This window comes from Gymnogyps californianus, chromosome 16 (genome assembly GCF_018139145.2).
Source record: "Gymnogyps californianus isolate 813 chromosome 16, ASM1813914v2, whole genome shotgun sequence".
Lineage (NCBI taxonomy): Eukaryota > Metazoa > Chordata > Aves > Accipitriformes > Cathartidae > Gymnogyps > Gymnogyps californianus.
The window spans coordinates 12,582,069-12,605,393 of record NC_059486.1 but is presented as its reverse complement, the minus strand read 5'-3'; the positions used below and the strand labels follow the sequence as shown (position 1 = coordinate 12,605,393).

At 57.2% G+C, this 23,325-nt stretch overlaps 1 protein-coding gene across 1 annotated transcript in view; it reads right to left on the bottom strand.

Annotated features, from left to right (window-relative positions):
• Positions 1–23,325, bottom strand: part of NCOR2 (nuclear receptor corepressor 2) — a 259,884-nt gene that overhangs the window by 67,432 nt on the left and 169,127 nt on the right. Inside the window, exons 12-15 of the mRNA XM_050906955.1 lie at positions 22,049–22,142; positions 19,582–19,760; positions 15,875–15,929; positions 13,593–13,691 (exon numbers count right to left, since the gene is read on the bottom strand). Coding sequence (XP_050762912.1) covers positions 13,593–13,691; positions 15,875–15,929; positions 19,582–19,760; positions 22,049–22,142 — 427 coding nt within the window. The remainder of the gene's footprint in view (positions 1–13,592; positions 13,692–15,874; positions 15,930–19,581; positions 19,761–22,048; positions 22,143–23,325) is intronic.

Genomic DNA, 23,325 nt, shown 5'->3' with positions numbered 1-23,325 from the left:
ACGTGTGGCAGGCTTGGCCAGCCCCTGCGGCACCTCCATGCCGGCACACATGCCGAACACACGCGTAACACATCAGCTCACACCCCCGTCGCACCCCCAGGAATGGCTCTGTGGGATGCAAGGCTGGGAGGATCCAGGGGAGGGGGAGCCAGGGAACAGTTGGGATGAGCACTCGGTCACTTAAGATTTTCCAAAGTCCGTAAATCTCTAAGGCTTGGGGAACGGGCTGTCTCCTGCAGCAACTGGCCAAGGAACAGCGTCGTACCCGGCGTGCCAGGCACTGCCCTCGCCAGCCCCCAAACCCGGGGAGAGGGAGGGGGGCAGCCAGCAAGTCTGCCACGGCTGGGAGGCAGGCAAGGCTGGGCTGGCGGCAGAGGAACAAGGGGCATCCATCACGCGCATTTCCCCAGCGCTGCCCTGAACTCTCTGACTCCCTGAGTCACACCGTGGTGAACCCTGAGTGCGGGTTCAGCCCAGACAAATACCCACGAGGTGAAGGCTGTGACCTCCGAGGGCCAGGCAGGGAGCAGAGCAGACTGTGCCCCGGCCCCGGCCGTCACCACCCACCCACGTTCCCTTCACCAAGCGCTTTGGCAAGGGAGGGGATCCCAGATGAGTTTCGCAGTATTTATACCACCCTGTCGTGAATGTTTTCTTTTGGGGGATGGGGGAAACCCTGCATCTCGGAGATCCCAGCTCCCCGGGGCGTAAACTCAGCTCTTCTCCAGCCGTAAACCCAGCTGCGACCACACAAGTCCCTGCCCCAGCATCAGGCTGGCGCAGGCTCCCAAAGGAAGCTTCAGCATCGTCTCATCTTGTCTCCACACTCGTTTGAACCAGGGGACCATCACCCCGAGCAGCCATCGCAGCTCTTCCCCAGAGGAACAGGCTGGGATGGCGGTGATGCTAACAAGCTCCCTGTGCCAGCCTGCAAAAGCAGGGGTGGAAAGAAAGGGAGAGGCACGAGTGGCCATGGAGGCTCACGCTGCAACGCAGGTGCTTCCCCAGAGAGGTATCTGCCGAGCTCTGGCACGATGAGGACAGGCAAACCCCGCTGGCCTGGCTTCAGTGGGCCACTGTGCATCCCTCTCCTCCTGGAGGTTTCAAGCCCAGCCTAGTAGGACATCAAATTAGGGCTTCTCCCACCACAGAGGAGCATCTCGATCCAAGGATGCCCTCTAGTGATTGCCCTGCTCCAGCCACGGCAGGGTGCCCAATGCCAGGAGCAAGAGCCGGGTGGGTGCAGCACCCTGCGCACAGTGGGACGGGATGGCTCTCACCCGCCAGTCCTCTCCGCCGGGCTGAAATGCCTAAATCGGGCAACGTTGTCAGCACGAGACCACGGCGGGGAAACTGTCCCCTGCTCCACCCATGGCTGCGTTCATGTCTTCATGTGAAGAAGGCTCCTGGCCAAATGCTGCTTTGAACCCTGGCAAGCATGCAGTGATGGCTTATCTCCTGTGCTAGGGCTCGGCTGCATGGCAGGGCACCCCCCAAACACCCCAGGAAGCACCTCTGGGGACAGCCACACTCACGAATGCCACCTTACATCCCACCTGGGGGTATGTGCTGGGCTGGAGGCTGCGGGGCTGGCCTGGAGGGGAGCGGGCACCCTGAGGTCCCAAACGAAGCCATGTGAGAGCTCAGCTACAAATGACCCACAGAGAAAGGAGGTGGGACACCCCCCTGGGGACTGACCATAGCAGCCACCTTGGCCCACCCATGCTACATGCTCTACCCCAAACCTCAGACTGGTCCGCATTGGAGCCGGACCATGGCATGGCACAGCGCCTGAAAGTCACAGCCGGGAACCCGCGAGCCGGCCGGTCCCCCCCTCCCGGCGCACGGCTGCCCCCGCGGTGCGCGGAGAGGCTATTCTTAGTGCTGGATGCGGACCAGCTCTGGATGATTCAAGGGATGGGACGCCATCCCAAAGCGTGACAGGCCAGGAAATGCTTCCCCAGTTACCAGCCGATGTTTCCCTCTGATTCACGCTGCCCCGGTTAGAAGTGGACCGGCAGGTGGGTCAGCTCTTAGCGGACACGCCAAAGGCCAGCACTAAAACTGCTCGGCTCCCAGCAAGCTCAAACCTCTCTCCACCTACATCCCTGCACCCCTGGGGACGAGGAAACCCACCTCCTGGAGGCAAAGCAGGTACGTGCTCCCCACCTTGCACAAGAAGGTGAAGGGATGTGCCCGAGGCTAGGGAAGATGCCTGTGGCAGAGGGCAGGGCTGTCCCTCCTGTCCCTCCCTCCCAGGTCAGACGATCTAACCGCCGGACCGCCCTTCCTCCTCAGCATCGCTGCTGCTTGTTTTTGCTGCCGACACATCCTGTTTATTTAAAAAGGCCCCAGGACAAAATCGAACGCGGGACTCGTGAGCGAGAGGCCGATCCTGCTCCGAGTCCACGGGGACGGGCGGCCTCCTTCCCCGCACGCTCCCCGTGCTCCGGCGTGAGCTGCTCCGTAATTACAAACATCTGCTCACCTCTACCCCAATTTCCCACCGGCCCCAGAGCAGCTGGAGAGGAGCAGAGCGCTGCCAGCCCTCCCGGGAACACCATGTGCACTGCCGGCCACCCCCTCGCCAGGGCCCACGGGCAGGCACACATGCTCGACCCAGCGCCCGGCTCCCCTCCGGAGTGACACGGCTCGCCCTGCCCGGCCAGCTCCATCGGGCTGTCACGTCACGGGGATTTCAGCCGCTCTAAAGCTCAGGCTCCAAGCGCGCTTTCAAGGGACACTGGCTTCCAGGTAGGTCCCAGACACCGAAACACTAGCCCTGCTGAGAACCAACCAACTCGCTACATGTCCCAGCAGTGGGTTTGGGAGAAAGCCTCGGCAAGGAAGAGGTGCAGCTCCTCCCACTCTGTTTACTTCCTCTGCCGAGGCACTGCCTGCTTCTGGAAGCAGTATGGGAGGGCAGGAGGAGGTGGGGGAAGCAGCTCCCCACCTTTGCCCTCCCCAGCCCCGCCGGAGACGCCTGCCGCCTTGGCACAGAGACGGTGAAACCAGCCAGAAACCCCTTCCCAGCCAGCAGCGTGTCCCTTGCCTCTGAAGCACCCTGCTCGCGTGCTCACCGTGAACTCCAGACCCTCATCTCCCCCCAGATCACTCACCTCCCCGCTCCCCGGCTCCCGCGAGCGGCCGGTCCCCGACAGCCCCATCGCCAGCTCCCGGCCCCTGCTCACCGCCCAGCCATCCGGGCGCGCTGTGCCTTACATTCTCCGGCTCTGAAAGCTTCCTGACGATTTGCATAGTTAAGCCGTAAACTAACCACAACATTCCTCTTATGATTTTGCAATCTGCTGGAATAACGTGGTCGCTCTAAGTCGAGTCGATGAATCATCATCTATAAACCACAGCTCTCGTCACCGGGGCTCTCAGTGCTGGCTGCAGCCAGCGTGATTAATCCGCCAGGATGCCAAGCTTAACGTAGAGCGCAGAGCTATTTATTTTCCAAACTTGCAAACCTCCGGAAAACGACTGCTCCTGCCTTCCCCATCCCCTCCACGGCGAGATGTGCCGGGCTGTGGCAGGGGACCGGGGACCATGCCAGAGCCCCGCACAGAAACCTCCCTCACTGCCCGCAGGGCATCCTGGCTTTAACCGCTGGACCGTGCGCCTTGCAATTGAGGCACCCGCGCCCTCTCCCAGTCCCCCCTCACTCCCTGCTCCACAGCACCCTCAAAATATGCACCAAAACACCACTGTTGCCAGCACAGCTCGATTCCCTAGCCCTGGTCCTGCTGGGGACAGGGACAGGCACGGCCATCATTTCACAGCAATTCTCCCCATGATGTTTAGCTGAGCTCATCCCTGGGAGTCCTGCTCCTGCCCCAGGACCACCAGCTCCTGCCACCCCCGGCCACGCCGCTTGCTGGTGGACGTGCTGGTGGGCAACTGGCTCAGATGACAGTGACGGCGCCGTGCAAGAGCCTGTCCCCGAGACCAAATGCCTTCTGGGGGTGACATCTCCTCTCTCTCATGGCAGGTTTTGAGGGCGGATTGGCTGCACGGGGGATGCCATTTGGCTGCCAGCAGGTGCATCACCTCCATTGCCGTCATTACGGTGCCCTGAGCTCTTACAGAAGATGAACACACCACAGAAACCACCAACTCTTGGTTGCTCCTTAAATCAGGAGGGAGCAAACCACCACCCTCTACACCCTCGTGCAGAGGGAGCTGCGCGGCAACTGCTTTTGGTTTCCTCAAGCCCATCCCCAGGCACCGCGGGCAGCGAGCTCCGGGGTTTTTGCTCGAAGGCAGCTTTGCAGCCCTCACCCCAGGCTCACTGCAGCAGCGCAGTGATGCATGCCAACCCTCTCCCCACCATGTCACACCGAAGTCTGCCTCGACAGGGGCTTTGGAGGGAGCTGTGCCCCGCCGGCGCGAGCCCCATCCCCTCCAGCAGCTGGGAGCGCCTGCTCGGCTGTGCCGCCTCTCCCGCGTGCAGGGCGCCAGCTCCTCGCTTCTCCCGCGGGTGACTTCAGATCAATGGCATTTATGATGTTCTCCAGGGGCACTTGGCTGCGGAGCAGGCTCAGGCCGAGGTCATTGCACGCAATCAGGGAGTTGCAAATTAAAACCAGCTCGAGATAAGCCGAAGACAAAAGGCCTACGCTACGCTGGCCAGGAACACCTGGGGTTTGCTTTGCTGCTTTTCCAGGAGCCCCAGCCTGCCTGCGATGGCCATGTGCGTGTGCGGGTGCCTGCTGGCATCACCCTGAACATCCCACAGGGTCCGGTACCGGCACCGTGGGGCAGGATGCACTGTGCTCTTTGCGGCACAGCCGGTGGGACTTGGCGCTCGGCTCCCACTCCTCACCCCGGCCCCGCGGGACGCTGTGCAGAGCATCTCTGCCAGGAGCAGGGCTGGCACCACACAGCCGCGGCTTGGGAGCATCCTCTCTCTTCCACCACCCACATCCATCCTTCCATCCGCTTTCAAACTCTCCCTCCAGCAGGTCACACCAACGAGAGCCAGGGCAGGGACTCCCCTACCAAGCACCCACAGCGCCAGCCTCCTCTTCAGCCACCACGCTGCCCAGGCACCCGAGGTCTCCCCTGGAGCATCCTTCCCCGTTTGCTAACGTTGCAGCAGAGACCGAGGCGCCTGCCGCCGAGGTCTGATGCCGCACGGCTGCTGCAAACAGCGCTCCCCGCACGTCCCTACCCGTTCCTCGGCAGCAGGCTGGATATGGAGCACAGGGAGGATGGCTTAGAAATACATGTATGTATCATGTAGCCGACTCCCAGGGCCCGGAGCCTCTGATCTGACGGTCTGGAACGCCTCAGCCCTTGCTGCCACCCACCGCCACACAGCCTGGCTTCTCACGACCGTGCACAGCACCCTCCACTCATGGGAGAAACCACAAAGCAAAACAAGCCGCTGCCAGAACAACAAGGAGAGGAAGAGGAATGTCTGCCGGCGACTTGGCTTTGGTCGCTTGCATCCCGGGGCTGGGTTTGATGCTGTTGGCTGCGGAAGCAAGTCAAAAAATCAAAGGGCTGGGCTCGGATTTGATAAGGAGAACGATAGCAAGTATGGGGCTCGCTCGGTTCAGCTCTGACCACGATGGCACGGAGCTGTGCTGCTGCTCCTCCCCCGGTAAACAACAAACTGTGAGACAGCAATCATTACATGGCAGAGATGGAAAACGCCAGGGCTGTGCCCAGTGTCCCGGGAGGCACTGAACGGGCCCTGTGCATACTCGCCAGCACAGCTCTCCAGCACCGCAGGCCACAAAACACAGTCGGTGCCAGCAGCAAAGTGCCGGCAGCCACAGCTGGGCTGCCCTGCCGTGCCGCGGGAAAGCCCCGTGCCATCTCCCAGGCTGCCGGTCCTGGGGGCGAGCTGCGTGCCGGGGACGAGGAGAGGGGCCGGCTGTGGGACTGCAGAGATGCCGGACCCTGCAGCATCACTTGCCAGACCACGGCACGACCGTGTCTGGTGCACGCACCCCAGCGTGGGCTCATCTCAGGCGGTACCGGGAGCCTGTTGGGCACAGGAGCCTTTCGGGCAGGGGCCCCTGTGCGGCTCAGCCCAGCCCAGCGGGCACCGATGCCTTCCCACCGCTCGCTCCTTGATCTCAGTGAAGTACAGAAGTGATTTTTACAGGACTCTGCTCACTCGGATCCCTCCTTAAATCACCGAGGGCTTTTCCATAAGAGGAAATGTTTCTTTTCTGGGTCACTGCTGAGTTTTTAAAAAAGTGATTTGATTGCTCGTGAAGGGAAAATGACCCGAGGGAAAGAAGAGCATAACATTTGGAAGCGGTGGAGATGAGCCCCCGCTCTGTCCCAGGCGGGGAACACGTGTTTTCTCTTCCCTGTGGTTTGCTTTACCCCACTGCCCCCTGCTCGCAGCTCCCCGGCTGCATGCCGACCCCCCTCCGAGCCCTGCCAACAGAGGAAGGTGCCGGGTCGGCGGCTCATGGGATGCAGAACAGCATCCATGCATACCACAGATGCACGAGGGGCAAAGCAAGCCCCATATCCTCTCGGAAGCAACTTTCTCTGGCTTTTTCAGCTGTGCCTGCTTTAGAAAGCAACTTAGCAATGATGCGATCTATTTCCCGTCAGTTCCCAGTCACACCTGAATCACAACAGATAAAACAACTCATCCCAAAATCCAACCGCTTCTATCACTCCCTGTCCCGCTGGGAAGATGCTGCAGGTCCCCCGCCGGGATCGGTAATGCCCAGCTTGAATCCCAAACCCCCATCCTGAGGAGTACTCACGTGGGTGCAGGCGTGGTGGAGTGCTCGCCAGGAGGATGCATCGACCTGCTGCTGGAGAAACACGAGCCCGAACTCGGGGGCCAACCAGACCGACGGGGTTCACTTCACCTTTAAGTGACTATTTTATTATCGCTAACTGCAGATGCGATCAAGCTGCACGGAAGAGACTGGCTGTGGTGGCCAAAGGGTCCATCAGCAAGTGGTCCATCAGCAGCCCACACTGGTGCTACCCCAGAGGGAAGCGACTGCACGTCCCTGCCTGCTGGTGCCCGTCCCTGCTCCAAGCCCGCAGGTCTCCCTGCCGTCCCTGCGCTGCCAGCAGCCTGCGAGGCTGCGTTGGGACCCAGGGATCGAGCAGCCATCCGCCTGCCGCAGCGCATCCTTCGATTCTTTTCCCAAATATGGCCACATCGTTCTCATTTAATCACCCCCAAAACTGTAGCTGGGATTTCAGGAATGTGAGTTTCCATTGTGTTTGCCTGATTACGCTGCCTGGAGGGGTGGCAGGGCTGCGGGAAAGCTGCAGTGCCCTCGTAATGGGGGAATGGGCACGATGCACCTTACGGGGCATACCCGGGGGACAAGGTTTGGGAGCGATGGGAGCCCAGACTGAAAGAGCAGGCATCAATGGAGGGTTACAGGATCGACATCAGCTCAAACATCGCCGTGTCTCACACCTCACCCACCTCCTCTGCGCAGGCACCCCAATGCTCAACCTCACCCGTGACAGGGCAGTAAGAGCCCCTGTGTGACAGCCCTTTACCAGCCCCGACCGCACGCTTGGTACCTGGCAATCTCGGCACCCCAGAGAGGGCAGGCGGATGTTCCCGTTTCGAGGCACGGAGGTGACCGCGGGCCCTGGCAGAGAGCAGTTAGTGAAGTACAGGACAGGCTGCAGACCCTGAGCCCTCACCTGTGATCCCCCCAGCACTGCTGTCAGGCTGTCCTGCGAGCCGAGAAGTGCCTGAGCTATGCCGAACTGTAGGAAAAGCACGAGACATGGGTGTTTTTCCACAACCAACCACTTTTCCTGATGGAAACTGGTTTCTTTGCAAGTTGTATACCACCAGCCACTGAGCAGGACCTGCTGCCTCCAAACACACTCCAGCACAACCCTCTGGGCTCACGGGAAGCCCACTGCTTTCCATGAGGATGGTTTTGGACCACTTCTGAGGATTCTGGGGGTTAGTTGGTTTTGTCTGTGGGGTTTTTTTGGCTACAAGGAGATGCAGATTTAAAGAGTGAGAGTCTGCACCGAGCAGTGCGCACACGAGCACCCAAGGGATAAACACTCTGCGAGATGTTTCTCCCCGTGAGGCCGCGCTCGAGCAGGACCAGGACCACAGAGTCTGGCCACGTTTGACGACTTCTCATGGGTCCTGCAGCCTCAGCCTGGCCAGGCAGGTTTCCCCAGCCACCAGCACTGCTGTCACACTGCAGACCTGTCCAGAAAATGAGCCAAATTCAATCCCTTTTTTGTCCCAACAGCGAGCTGACCCAGCCCAGCCCGCACGTGACAGCAGGACGGGGCAGAGCCAAGGGCCAGGACAGCGAGCAGGGCCACCTCGCAGCAACATCCCATCAGCAGAAGATGAACCCGTGCCCCAACACTGACATCCCCGGCATCATTTCCAGTCACGCAAACTGCTCCATTACAGACTGCCCCTGTCCGCTCCGCAGATAATTTCAGTGCTCTTTAAAATACAGTGCTCAAGTCAGCATAGGCTTAAATGCCTGCAGTATAATTTATTGGTATTTGTGGCAGCAAAGTTTACTGGCCACATCCAGGGCTGTTACTGTATGATGTGCTGCATTATTAAAGCAGGATTTTATGACAAGTATCTCCCCGCGTCTGAAAGAGAAGTTGTCAAACCCTTTGTCACTAATGAGGAGCCACTCCCCAGATGGATGAAAATCGAATGCTTCCCAGAAATAAGTATCATTCATCTCGTTAGCCATTGTGGTTAACGGATCGGGGGCACACGCATAATTTGCGGTGTAAGAGGCAGTTTGCCGAGCTCCGGACCTGATCCTCACAGAGGGAGGAGAGGCGATGGCATGGCAAGGCTGGACGGTGGCGGGTGCTCTGCTCCTGCACCGGGGACGGGGTGCACGGAGGCCTGGAGCCGCGGGCAGGCAGTGCCCGTCTGGCAGCCCGAGTTCTGCCAGCCCCTGCCAGCTAGGACGGCGCTTCTGCAAAAAAAGTAAATGAGTTGTTTATAAAAATCCAGGCTGGGGCTGTTTATCCGCGTCAGCAAGGGGAATGGTTTGCGTTTGGGGAGGGCAGGACAGCCGGCGGGACAGATAATTCGATTTGGGTTTTGGCAGGGGGCAGGGAAGAGGGTGGGCCTGGGAAAGGCCGTCGGCCCTGGCAGGGAACCGCGCCGGCTGCCCGGCCACGTCACGCCTCAGGCCCCCGCCCCGCCGGCACGGCTCCGGCACCAGTCTCCGGCAGAGGAAGGGGGGGGTCCGGGTGGCTCCGGTCTCCCCGGGTGCCACGGAGCGAGTCCTCAAAAGCGTCAGCGGTAACACACGGGGCCCTTTCGCCGGGGAATACGTGAGCGCTGTCTGACAGCAGCGCCGAGGGGGACCGGCGTGACGGCATGTCCTGCAGGCCGTGTCCGTCCACCGCGCCGCATGACTTCATCCACCTCTGAGTCATCCCCAGGGCAGGCAGGCGGCTCCTCCAGCCGCCCGTCACCGCTGCTGACTGACCCGTCACCGGCGAGAGCATCGGCAGCTTTGCCTGGCGGGACGGCCGCCCGCCTCCCCATCCCGGCACCGTGTAGGAGACGCACGGCGTCTCCCCCCGGGAATTCACCAGCACCGCCGCAGGAAGCATAACCGGCGTGCCACGGCTGCTCCGCTGCCACGTGGGCAATGCTACTCCAAAATCAAAGCAAATTTATTCTGGAATAAAAACCCCGCACTCCGCATGGAATAATTACGTTGAAATAGAGTCACTTTTCTTCCAGCACGGTTTCAGCCCAACACTTGTGCTACCACAGCCCGGCTGAACAGCTTGCCCAAAGAGCGAAGCACATGGTGCTAATTGCCTAGCTTCAATTTTGGTGCCCTTCGCTACAGAATTAGGGGTGTTCGCAGAGAGATGCTCTTTGAAATACCCTGAAGAGCGACTGCAACAGCCCCCCAGGCGACACATCCGCGCAAGGGCCTTTCATTACAAGCTCATGCAAATTTATGCTTATTGCTGTACATTGAATATTGGATCAGATTGTTTTACCATGACTAAAATTTTTTTTTTTTTTTTTTCCACTGAGAAATTACACGCTTGGAAGTTATTCCTCTTCCCATTGATTCCCCCCTTTCAGGGTTAAATGGCATTTTCCGTACCCGAACGCAGAGGATTATTTTAGAAAGGATCTTCATCTCAGGAGCCTGAATATTATGCATAATGATCCATCAGATGCACGTGCCTTTCATTTATCGGCGCTGGGGAAGGCGGCGTGCCGGGAGCATGTGCCCTGCCTCAGAGCGGGCGGCTGCTTGGTTTTCTGACAAACTGGAAGCAGAATCATGTGAAGTCCCTGCTCTTGGCAGGAGATTTTTAGCAATAAGTAGCAGCTTTATGAGGAATATCCTTTGCCAGGGGACCATCAGCCAGGGAGCAGTGGGATTCTTATTTTTTAATGGACTTTTAATAAGTAGGCCACAATGATAATCTTGACACCAGAGTAGCTTTATTTCTACGTGTAATTATCTCCGCTTCGCTCTCAAGCTCCCGCAGCCTCCAAGAGCAAATAAGACCACCAACCTCTCCGTGAGAAAAGGAGTGAGAAAACAGTGTAGGGCCACTTGAAATGCTATTTGTATCAGACCTCATCCGCTCCTCTCATCTGATATAAAAGTCAACCTCTCCTCTCCTCCTCTAAATGAATTAAATCTCATTTTTGGTGTTTAACTACTTGAACCCTTACCAGCATGAAAATCCGTGCTCGGAGCAGAGTCAGTGCTGGGAACGTGGCACCATGTCTCCCAATGCTGCAGGAAGACTGTTCGCAGCCCTGTCTCCTCCCTGCACGCTGCCCGTCCCGGCGCTGTCCCACCGTGTCTCCCATCCTTCATCCCGTCACCGTCTCTGGTGGCTGAGACTGGGCAGGTGAAGGCAGAGCCCCGGGCGCTGGGGCAGCCCAACGCCATCACTCCCCAGCCACAGCCCTGACTCTTCGCGAGGCCACATGGGCAACGGGATGAGGGACCCGCACCGGGTTAAAAACAAGCCAGGACCCCCCGGGAACAAGCAGGGAGGACAGGCAGCCAAGGTGCCGGCTGAGCCTCCGGGACAGGTTACTCCCAAATGAGCACACCTTCTGCAGGCACAGGCAGAATTTGACAAGCTTCTGAAGAGACTCACTAAGCAAAAATCCCACCAGAAGCATCCCTCCATCCCAGCCCTCCAGATTTGCGAGTCGCTAACCTCTCCCGTGTTGGTCTGCGCAGCTGCACGATGACCCAGCCTGGCCCAGGAAAGCAGGTCCCATCGGCACCACGCTCAGGGGAGACCCCGGCTCCGTGAAGGGGTGCAAGGGAGATGCTTCACCGCCCCACCAGCTTCTGGCAGGACTTTTAACAACGCATTCCTCCTTCCTTACCTTAAAATCCCACCCTAAACCGACTCTCTCCCCAGCACAGCCTCCCTTTGCGGAACGGACCCAGCCGTGCTGCCCCGCCAGCCTCTCCTGTCTCCACTCTGCAGCAGCGTGCCCTTCCCAAGCCTGCATGCAGGCTCTTCCAGCGCTCCTCTGCATGCAGCCTCGCAGGAAACGGATGCAAACGACATACAGAAATACTAGAGGTATCACAGCACGAAGTGTGCATCTCAAGACCCCCCAAGATCTCTGGGGGAGAGTTGCTCCAGGCTGGATTGTATGAAGCAACTCTCGTTCTGCACCTTCTCTCCTATTGCTATTCATGTAGCCAGCCCTTGGCTCTTAAAGCTTGTCTGAACATCCCACCTTCCACCTGAGCATCCAACAGTAACGGGAAATGTTCACTGCCTCGCTTGCCCCCCAGCCTCAGGGATCTGACTCTTCTTTCAAAATCAATAATGTTCTGGCTGAGGTCGCTCCAGCGGAGGTGCAATCCGCTCTCTTCAGTGCCCAGCAGCCTCCCTCTTAATGATTTACAAATATTGCTGTCCCCTACTTGCAAAAACAGTCCTGCCTTTTACTACGGTTGATGCAGCACGTCCCTGCTTCCAAAGGCTGGCACTGAACGAGGCTCCACACGGCAGCACACAGTCTCCGCCGCCCAGGCTGGACCAGACTCATAAGCGAGGGAAAGCGTCGTGGGAAATTCTTCAGCTAGCGATGCTTTGGATACTTTTAAAACCCAAAATACAAATAGTACCTGCTGGGCGCAGGACGGGCAGGTCTGTGGCCGCAGGGGTAGGTAGGCAGATGCAGAGCGTTAGATTGCCTCTCTCCCTCCACACTTGTTACTTGCTCAACTTAACACTGAAACCAGAATGAGCTGTGCTAAATGTCTCCACCGCTAACAAGAAACAAATGTGGCCTCATGTTCTAGTTGCTGTGATCTAACAAAACAGACCATGGTAAACACTATAAAAATGTACTGGAGGGAACCACCCTGTGTTTGCTGGGAGAGGGACTGGAGAATCTAATAGGGCTCTATCCATCGCTAATGTCTCTGAAAAAAAGAAGGGAAAATTGGGCCCTGTCCATGACATTCGTCATATGCTAGCTATTCTCATGTCTTAATGCTGCAGAAATCAAATTGGAGCGAGGCTACCTATCTGCCTCCCAATCAGGATCTAGACCCAAGTGCTGCTTTTTATGGCCATGCAGCGTGAGGAGCTGCTGATGTCAGTGGTGGCACGGGCCAGGCCAGTTTTTCCATCCCTATCCCCACGTTATCTGGAGAGATACTCCCTTTGTGGTCGCCTCACTCTCCTTGTGACGTGGATAATCGTTCACTTCGTGGACCTGGAGATCCACCAGCAGGACCTTCCTCTGGCTGAAAGCATTCGCAGGGACAAGGTACCTGCCTAAAAGGTCAGCACTTATCTGGGTACCTGGGTATCGTGGTATCAGCAGCAACACTGGTATGCTCATGTCTCGATTTGTATCTTGGCCACGATAACGGCAAGGGTTGATTCAGTCACCTACCCCCAGGCACCTCGTGGTGCCATAGGTACCTGCCCGGCCCTTAACCGAATGGTTAAGGGTCTCCTTTAGCTCCAGCGCCAAATCTGCCAGCCCCCACGGGGATCTCAGACACCCTCTGGCACTTCAGAGAGATTTATATGCCTCTGCTCAGGCGGTCACCAGAAGTCTCTCCCACTCAGGTCATTCTCCTCCCATACCTTTGCCCATAGGAAGAGCCTTGGGCAGGCTCTGCAAGGCAGGAGCATCCCCACCCAGCTCCCAGGAGCCCCGTCCCCGTCGGCATGCTGGCTGCCGTCTCCGGAGGGGAGAGAGAAACAGGCCCCGCTCGGTTCTTGCACAGAGCCGCAGGCTGCAAGGGCAACCCTGCGCGACTCCTGATGCGTGGCCAGGTTTTCTGCATTCACTCCATCCCCTTTTTCAAGCATCTTGGGTTTGTTGTTTGCTTTTTTAAAGCTACTGTGACCTTGGCACAGGGACGGACAAACATCAACTGCCAGAAAACAGCATGTTCTGAAAAGCTACACAGAGCAAAACCACAGCCCCATCGCAGTCTGCAAGCAAGATCTCCATCTGGGGAGGGGAGAAAAGCAGCATTTGGGGTGCTCAGAGAAAGTGCTGCTGAGAAGCTGCAAGCGCAAAGCGCTGCAGCTCCTTGCTCAGCCCAGGGGACGACGTTTCCACGCGCTCCTCCAGCTCTTACCTGGCTCTTCCCGCGCCGCCGGTAATTCCTTCTTACAAGGTTTTTGTAATTCTCATTCTTCTTGGTCAAGTAGTAATACAGGACACAGTCTGCCACTGTCTGCAACGACACGGGCAAGTCAGGGAACAGAAGGTCCCATCCCCTCGCGCTGTCGGGGCACAGACTTACAGGAGCAGCGTTCAGGCCCTGCCTGCCATCGCCAGGTCTCCTGCTGCTTCTGAAGATCTGCAGCCCAAACAGGCTTCCCTGCACCTCCCTCCCAAAGCCCTTCGGTGGAGCTGGAAGAGGGGGGCAATGCACGTTGTTCTAGTAAAAAGGCTCAGCTCTTCCAAGGGACAGAGCGGGGCCATCCCGCAGGCATGCCGAGACGGAGATGGGGGTGCCGAGCAGAGAGCACCCCACGTTGGAAGCAAAGCAGGGGGAAGGGCTGACCCCAGATGACTGTGGCAACTAAAGGCAGAAGAAGGAGAGCCGCCTGTCACCCTCTGTTGCGGTTATGCGAGGCACAACCTGCCACGCGACTGTCAGCTAGTGTTATTTCCAGCTGTTAAGCTCGCTGGCTCGAGCATGCACGACTTTCTCGTGGACAGACTGAGATCCCGGCGCTCCAGAGCTGCCATCCCAACTCCAACTCCAGTGGTCAGCTCCACAAGCGCCAACACGTTAGGAAAACGAGGAGCCGTAGCCGGGACATATTCTGCTCCTGAACAGCACAGAGCATGCCACGCTGGGAAGCGTGCCACCAGTCCTTTGCTGAACTGGGTGGGCACCTGAACACTGGTCTTGGGCTACACCTTCATATACAGAATCAGCGGTTGCACGAACAGAAATAATTCCACAGACCCATCATGCCTGCAAGCGCCTGGGAGCAGGGTGCTGCTGCGTGCTCCCGGGGGTGCACGGGGGCTGCGCTCACCCTATCCCTGCGCAAGGAGCGAAACCATTTGCAAAAACAGATTGCAACTTTTAAAGTGTTAATTGGATCTCTTTCTAATCTAGCCCTGATTATACACACACACACACGCGAACACAAAAACTTACAGTCATCTGTTCCAAGGGCTAAGATCACTATTTTTTTATAATGCAATTTAAAAATCTATTAATTCATTACATTGAACCATACTTTGCATCTCTCTCCAACAGGATAATGGATGTGTTCTGTATCATAATTACAGCCTGATTTACAAACGAGTACAAATAAAATTAGAAGACATTTTACAGCTTGGAACACAGACTGGATTGTGAGCATCATCCAAGTCCCACCGCTTTCGGCTTTAACAAGTGGGAAAGGCTGAAAAGAGCCTGGTATCTTACAGCGACAACAGCAGCATGCGGTTGCTGCTGGCCTTTGCTTGCTTGCTGCTTTGGACAGGAAAGCCAAGGTCTTATACGTTATTTCCCCAGCCTGAGTCATGCAGAATCAGAGAATAATTTAGGCTGGAAGGGACCTCTGCAGGCCACCCCCCTGAAAGCAGAGGGGTTCCCCCAGAGCAAGTGGACGCTGCATGGATGGAACACTGCAGGAGATGGGCAGAGGATGCAACTAACTACAAGGACCAGAGAAGCAGCTCTCAAGTGTTTCTTGCTCAGGAGAGCACCTGGTCCATCGCTGTCCTTCCAGGCCAGGTCTGTCCGGGATCTGCCCATACGGCCTGTCCCATAGGTGGTACCTGGCTTGACCAGAGACTCGCTCTTCCTTGAGATCTCTTTTTCAAACCTTTCTTCCATCAGCCCAATTAACAGCAAAAAGGAAAAGTCCAAGAAGCACAACACAGAGGCTTAGGAAAGGTCAGGCCCTCCTGCTAGCCTCTAAACACCAAGGGGAGGTGTGTGTGCATACATGACACCAACCCGAACTGCTGGATGAACTGGGACTCAGCCCACCCTCAAGATCCCCTCCCTGAGCAAAGAGGGGACCCCTCCGCTTTGTGCTGGGCAGCCGGGTGCCCACACCCCCTGTGCGACAGCCTGGCTGGTGCAAAATGCCTCGAGGAGATGCTGGAAAGCAGCTCCCCCAGGCAGATCACGGGGTGGGCTGCAACGCCTACGCACCAGGCTGGATGCATTCACACATCTTGCGGCGCTGAGCTCCCTGTCTCTCCGCAGCTGAGTCAGTCCCTTGTCTCTGCAGGGTGCCAGGAGGCGTCTGGACCATGCCCGGGGCTCTGAGCCACCACCACCCACAGGTGCCCAGCATCCGCTGGCTGCTCCAGCACCAAAGGAAGCCGCGTGATGGAGAAGAGACAGTGCAAGGCAGGTTAAAGCCAGGCAGGGAGGCTTACCTTCCTGTCCAGAAAGGATGCGATCAGACCGAAGTTCTTCGGATGCTGCATGAACCTGCGGGAGCGAGAGGGAGGGTTAGTGGGGTGCCAGCTCCGACCCCCCTCGCAGCTGGGCTGCTTTGCCCTGCACGCCCGGAGCAGTGAGGCCAGCTCCCCGAGGGACTTAGGGGTTTGAGAAAATATTTGTCTGCTGCTCAGCTTCCCAGAAAGACAGGAACTTTAAATTTAGCCCAGTGGAGCCAGGCTGGTCGGGAGCTTCGATGCACAGATGTTCATCACAGGGTGGGAGAGGGCAGAGGGACTGACAGTGCCCAACACTGCCCATCACCCTGCTCGATCCCACGGCCACCCAAGCCTGTACCAATGGCAGGACAGACACAGAGGGCAGCTACACCTGGCCGAGGCTTCAGGATTTGGCAAGGAAAGGGTGAGGAATCGCTGTCAATGGCCAAGCACAAGCACCCTGAAGCATGGCGGGGGTGCTCCCCCCGTTAAGCAGGACCCCAAGCCCAGCTGGGCTGTCAGGAGCAGCTGCAAAGGACGGGAAGGGAAACCCAAACCCCGGGAGGAAGCACAGAGCTGCCACGTTGCTGAGTTACTCAAGAGATCCCCGGTGGCACGGCGGCTCCGAGGAACGCTGCCTCCTGCCCAGCGAGTGGAGGAGCTGTCAGCAGGCTGGCCCACGGCTCCAGCAGCCTGGGAGGGTGCACTGCTCACGTGGGGAAGCTGTCCTCGGGCTCAAAGACGTCTCCTCTAACAAATCCCTTCGCCTAGCTGGGGGGAAAGCGCCAAAGGCCAACAAGCCCTTGGCACAAGGTGCTCCTGCTGGCAGGACGACAGTTAACCAGTGCATCACCGAAGTGCAGGGAGCCTGGCTCTTGTGCCAGGGCTGGAGCGCAGCGCTGGCCCTGGCGGAGAGGCTGCCACCGGCACGGGTTCTGCCCCGGGGAGCCGAGCGGCCAGGGCCAGCCCCGCTCGGCACGTGTGGCTCTGCCGGCTCCCAGGAGCTGACAGCTCTGTGCCCTGGGCAAACGGTTCGGAAGCAAGAGGCGGGCGAGCTGCGGTGTGGGTGCAACACAGGCAGGGGACGTGGCGAGCAGCTCGGTGCCTCCAGCCCTGCTGGTGATTCCCCCGGGGCTGGTGGCCGAGCCCTCTCCTCCCACCCTCACTGCTCAGCCCCGCTGCCAAACTCAGGGTCAGGGCACTGAGGTGAGCTCAGCGAGGGCCTGACCGACTCCAGCCACGGCAGCAGGACATGGGTGCTGTCACCCACATGCCAACGCCCTTCTTGATGCAGGACCCCCATCTGGTTTGGGTGGCACTGCACCCAAAAGCCCCATCACCGTAACCAATCACCAGGACAGGTTTTGTGGGTGACAGCGTGGGATGGGTGGACATGGGAGGTGGGAGCATGGACAGCAATGGGAGCGTGATGCTCAGGTGCTTAATGGTGACCCAAGACTCTGTCAGCCTTTCTGCCACCAAGTGTTTTGAAGGGCACCACTTACCGCACCCAGATATAACACAGACACCAAGGGAGATCTCCCAAGGGAGATCCCCAAAACACATGACTAAATAAAAAAGTAAAAGAAAAAAGAAACCAGAAATGCTAGGCAAAAAAAGAAAAGCAGCTGGGCTGCTCAGACAGACTGGGATCAGCTCCGGAGCTGGCTCGTCGCTCTGTGCGCAGCACAAACCAAGGGCTGACCAAGGGACGGGGTTTTCAAGGCCATGTTATCAATGATGCTAATGCAGCGTCAGGGGCAATGCAGACGACAATCTAGTGTTTTTCACGGGCCAGGCTGTGTCCCATGACAAGGGACGGATGCTGTGTTCTCATGGTGCCCAGCATGACAGGGCCTCGATGCCTGAGTGGGATCAAGGGGTACCGCAGCCATCCCTGCTCCTTCATCGGCAAACCACGGCCCCCCTGGGAGCAGGCTAGTGATAGGCTCTCAATAAAGAGACCTGAAACCCTGCCCAGAAGCAAATCGAATCAGACTCTTCCTCGTGGTTAAGTTTTAACAGCTCAAATGACTTTAGACCTCGAGCTTGTTGGCCTTACAGTGCCTGGCTGTTTACTCTGAGAGCCCCTGTCATCAGGGCTGAACAAAAGGTTGCACCAAGTTTTTACGGTCTCAGGAAGAGGCCAGCTCTGGGTCACGATCACGGATGACACAACTCTGGTTCACCTTAAATACCCAAGACAGAAGCTGCAGCACACCAGGCAGCCCATCTACCCACACACCGGGATCAGGGCGAGAGCCAGGGCAGGACTCTCTCGGCCCTCCTTACAGCTCCTAAGTACCAATCTCTTCAAATGAGCTTTGTGAGGGCCCTGAAATCCTGCTGTATTTATGCCTCGAGCTCCACATCACCCACGGTGATGACACAGAAACCACCGTGCACAGCAGGATGCAAGAGCTGGGTGTGGATTCTTCCAGCCCCATTAGCCAGGCATGGCCCCGCCATTAAAGACCAAGTAATTAGCCTTTGCGTCATTTGCGGGCAAGCCTTGCTGTTTAGAGTGTCACATTTTAAGGCTAATTAGCAATGAGGATTCTCCTCTACCAAAGGCTTGGAGCCGGTTTGCTTGTTTTGTTCTTTTTCGGTCTGTCTTGGCAATTAGTTATTTCAGCTGCAAACAGGAGTTGTCACAAGCAGGGACAGGAGGAGGGATTCCGGACATGGAGAGGCTTCCAGCATGGCTGGCCATGGGCCTGCTGGTAATCCACAGAGCCGTCCCATGATCGGCCAGAGGCCAGACTAAGGCAGTGCTGCTGCAATGGACGAGGTGGCCCTGGCGAATCCACATACCTCCACGTCCCTCATGTCCACAGCAGCGAGCCCTGGCAGAGCTCATCCTGCTGGAAGCTGAGCTCCAGCTCTGTTTTTACAGACACACACGGCACACTGGGGGCACCAAGGATGCTCTGGTCCTCCATGCAAACACATCCGGGTCCCCGCTGTGCTATGAGATACGGAGGAGTCTGGATGTGAGACTGAGCTGGGACCCACAGCTTGGCTGACAGCACGGTGGTACCCAGGGAAGGGATCAGCAATCCCCCAAGTGATCTCAGTCGATAAAGCAAAGCTGTTCTCAAGCACTGCTTGCAAACAGGAGAAAGCACCGCAGCCAGAGTCTGCACGTGTCTGACGCAGGAACGCACCCATGGAAACAGCAGCCGGTGGCAAATCCTGCAGACAGCAGGACGGAGTGCTGAGGGATGGGCACCGGCTGGACGCTGCGGCCTGGGGGGTTCTGCATGGCGGGGCTGGATGTTCACAGCCCGGAGAATGCCTCTGGACATGCAGGGCCCAAAGGACAGGCATGTAAATCCAAAAACGTAACAGTGTATGGAGCACTGAGCTTCACTGGCTTTATCCTTAAACTGGCTGATACAACAGGGGATGCAGAAGCAGAAAAACTTCTAGTTCTCGCCCTGTCATGAGCAGCAGCTTCCCCCATCTCTGCACAGGAGCGGGCAGAGTGAAAGCACATGGGCACGAACACATATAAAAAGGCCTGAGGTTTCTGTGCAGGTACATCACCCTGTGCCCGGTCAAAGGCAACGCAGCAACCGGGGCTGTGTCCCTGGGGGGCAAGACAAGCCCTTGGGAAATTCATGCCTTAGTGTGCCAGGGCCCTGGCCAAAGCATTGCGCGGGTCCTGTCTACGCAAAGAGAGGTGTGTGGGCTGCACTCACTTTTCCCGGAAGGTCTCCTTCTCCTGTTCACTCCACATGTTCATCACCTGCCGGTCCTTGTAGACCTTCATGGGGTCATCCATGAGGCCGTTCATGTTGATGAATTTAATGCGCTGCTGGTCAGCATCGTAGAGCATGGGCGGGATGACGGCGAGCTGGCGCATCTGCTTCTCCAGGTTCTTTGGGGAAAGCAGAGAGAACAGTTGGTCAGCACCACGGGCCCGCGGGGACCGCAGGGGACAGATGTTCGAGAGGAAAGGACAGGCGGAGGAACAGGAGAATTCAAAAGCAAGCACTAGACAGCTTTATTGCTAGAGTAATTGTAAATTAAACGCTGAAAGAGGCTATCGCTGTCAGCCAGGAAACAATTAATCTTTCATTTTGAAATAAAAGGTTTTAAGATACCGTGTGGAAACGTCTGACTTAAGCAAAACAGCTCCTGACCACGACAAGAGACAAGTCAAAGCAGCGGTGGCACAGGGAGTGCAAACCCCTTCCCAGCCATCAAACCCACGGCCACGTGCAGGTTCAGCCCCCAACCCCAAATTGCGAGGGAAGCAGGTCAGCTCTGCAAAGGTTTCTGAAAGGGTGGGCAGAGGGAGACATCGTGTTTCCCTTCCACGGGAAACTTAATATTGTTCCAGGAGGTTTCAAATGTCACTGTAACGGGGCTGTCATTCCTTTCTTTCCTCTTACTGCAACACCCTGGGACATAATCTGATGCCTTTAGCCCATCCTATTCAAGCGCAAAGTTCATCCAGAGCTCCAGCTGCACACCAGGACAGGACAGACTGGGCACACTGGTTTCCTTAACTATTTGCAACAGAGTGGCCAATGTGATGTCTCATTTGTGCCATCCCCTGCCCAAACGCTGGGACTGTCCCTTCGGCTGAGCTGCTGGTGGTCCCCCGGCACAGGTCTCCCCTGTGAGGATGAAGGGATGCTCTGGCCACCCTCTTTCGTTTGCTAGCAGCACCATCACTCCGAGTCCTCCCTGTCACCTGGGATGGCACTGGTCAGACATAAATCCCAACTTTGACCCAGGAAGGCCAGGTCTCAAGTGCTGTTATTTTAATTTACAGCTCAATGCCGGTTCCTTGGAGAACAGTAATGTCCAATCCTTCCAGCAAGCTGCCGACCCAGGCCTGCCCAACACTGCGAGGTCAGGGACAGCTCGCAGCCAGCGCGTCGATCCTGACAACGGCAGACTGCCCCAGCCGAAAGGAGAAAGCCCCTGGGCAGAGCCACGGCAGGCAGAGAGGCAGCTGGCAGGAGCGCTGCCTGCAGCTGAGAGCGCAGGGCCTCTCCCTTCGCCTGGCAGGGTCTTGGGGTGCCGAGCGCTGCAGATACGCCCCGCCGGCAGGCAGCCAGACCGCTCTCCTCTCCAGCAACGCGCCAGGGCGGAGAGCTGGCCCCTGCTGCCAGCGATGCTCCCCGGCTCTCACCTCCCTGCTCCTTCCAACCCCATGGAAGGGCTGGAAGCTCTTAAGGTCTCCTCTGAGGCAAGCAAAGCGGTGCCTTGGGGCTCAGCAGAAGGCTATCAGAGTGGAGTTTAGCAGCACACTGTGCAGGAGGTCAGAGGCAATTGTCTAACTCTCCCCTTGGCCACGACCTCTGCAGAGCTGTGAAATTTCCTTCTGCTTCCGAGATCCATGTCCTCTGGGCCGTCACCTTAACTGGCTAACAGCAAACTGCCTGGGACCCAGGGCAGCGAGCGAACCGTGGCGCACAGGCAGCAAACATCTCAGCTATTGCTGGGCAATGGCTGCTCTCCCCTCCCAAACGGGATCCATTCACTGCAGCTCGCCTCCGTGCCAAGACAGTGGAACCCTTGTGAAACCAGATCCAAACGAAGCCAAGGTCACGGGGATGTTTCAAGATGAATGGAGCACTCCCAGAAGATGTGGGCCAACTGGCTCACGTACAAACCATTCATTCCATAGGATTCCCCTGTGTCAAGCCGCACAGCCCATTCAAAACAAAATGAAACAGAAAAACCCCTCCACCCAGCAGCCAGGGCGCTGGCTCCTTTCCCTTCCCTTCCCACCTCTGCTTCCAGTTTAAACCAACAGCCAGGAGGTGTTTGTGGGGTGCTACCCAGGAAGAGCAGCATGCTGGGGTTTCAGGTCCCTAAGAGGCAGCTGAATGCCAATAAACCCTACCCACTGGCCACCAGCTCTTGGGGTGCTTTGCTCCACATTTTGCTCCTGCAGAACCATTGCACAGCTCCATTACATCTCCTGGGTGGCTGGAAAGATGCTGCTGGGTATTAAATGAACACCTCATTTTGCTTCCTGTCCAGAAAGCGTATTAGGCATCACGGCAACCTCCCCAACCTCAGCATGGCCTGAAGTTAGTGAGATTTGGCATCAGATTTCACCATGGGACCTGGTGGTACTCTCCTGGCTTCCTTGGAGAAGAGTGGAGCGAGGGGAGAAGAGGAGGAGAAAGGATAACCCGGTCTCACCTCTTGTTCTGAGAGCCCGTCGATGATTTCTGACACCTCGTGCTCGCTGCGTGCAGCCGACATGGAGAGCCCGCCGCTGCCCCTCTGTCCTACCCTGCTGGGAAAGGGCAGTGAAACACTCAGACACTGATGCTCCGTTTTGGAAACCACATTCATGACAATTCGCTGGCCCTGTTGTCCTCCTTGTTCATCTCCATAACGACCATACCCCAAGACCCCACCCAGGCCACCCCATCCCACACTGCGGGAACGGCACCTGCTGCAGCCCCGGGGGCTCTGACAGCACTTATTCCTGCCCGGACAGCACCGTCCCCTGTGTCCCCCGGGGTTAGGGCTCACAGGTCGAGAGCCTCTAACAACCTTCCTTACCTGTGCCAACAGCCACCTCCTGGATCACTACAACAGAAGGATATTTCATACCCAACCATACTCTCCCCCCATTATTTTCTCCTGTTCATCGCACTGCAGCAACAGCATAAAGGCGTCAGCGTTAGCACCGAGCCGTTAGCACTGTGCCACCGCATCTGGTTTGCAAATGCTGCAGGAACTTTTAAATCAAAACCAGCCATTGACATCTTTCCCCCTCAGTATCACACAACATAACAGCCATGCATCCCAAGGAATTAAAACTTTCCTTATTAAGCACGTAAAAGCTTAAAACATTTCTCAGTACCATTTCTCCCCTTCTCTTTAAGATAAAATAAAGTCACCGATGAGGAAGCTTGGACCCGTCCAGCTATTTGTGGGGCACAAGGATGGGATGCTGGCACAAGGGTTTGGGTTCTGCACACATCAGGTGTCCCTGGGCAAGATCCCGGGGCTGAAATGGGAAGGACGGGGAGTTTTCAGCAAGAAGGGTGGAGATCACGAAATTGTGTCTCCTCCTGGCAGGAAACAATATGACCTCAACCGTGCTTCCAATGAGGAGGAGAAAACGGGCAGGGGATGGGACAGACAGGGGACATCTTGAGACACTTTGCTCCTTTCATATCATCTGCATATATCGTTCACTCCTATAACTTCTGCAGACCTTTCTTCTCCCTGCCCATGCTCCCAATAAAGCATGTGCATGTATTAAATCATCGACATGACCAAATCCATCTGCAAGTCTTGTACATCTTCATTTAGGCCCACCAGTAAGGCAGTAATTAGTGCCGTCCCGGCCAGGCGGCCAGCACAAGGGAGCTGCCCCCTGCTCCGAAGTGGCCAGCCAGGAGATCTGCAGCAGAGGGGAGATGGGCAATCACATTCCTGACATTTTTCCTTCTCTCTTAGCT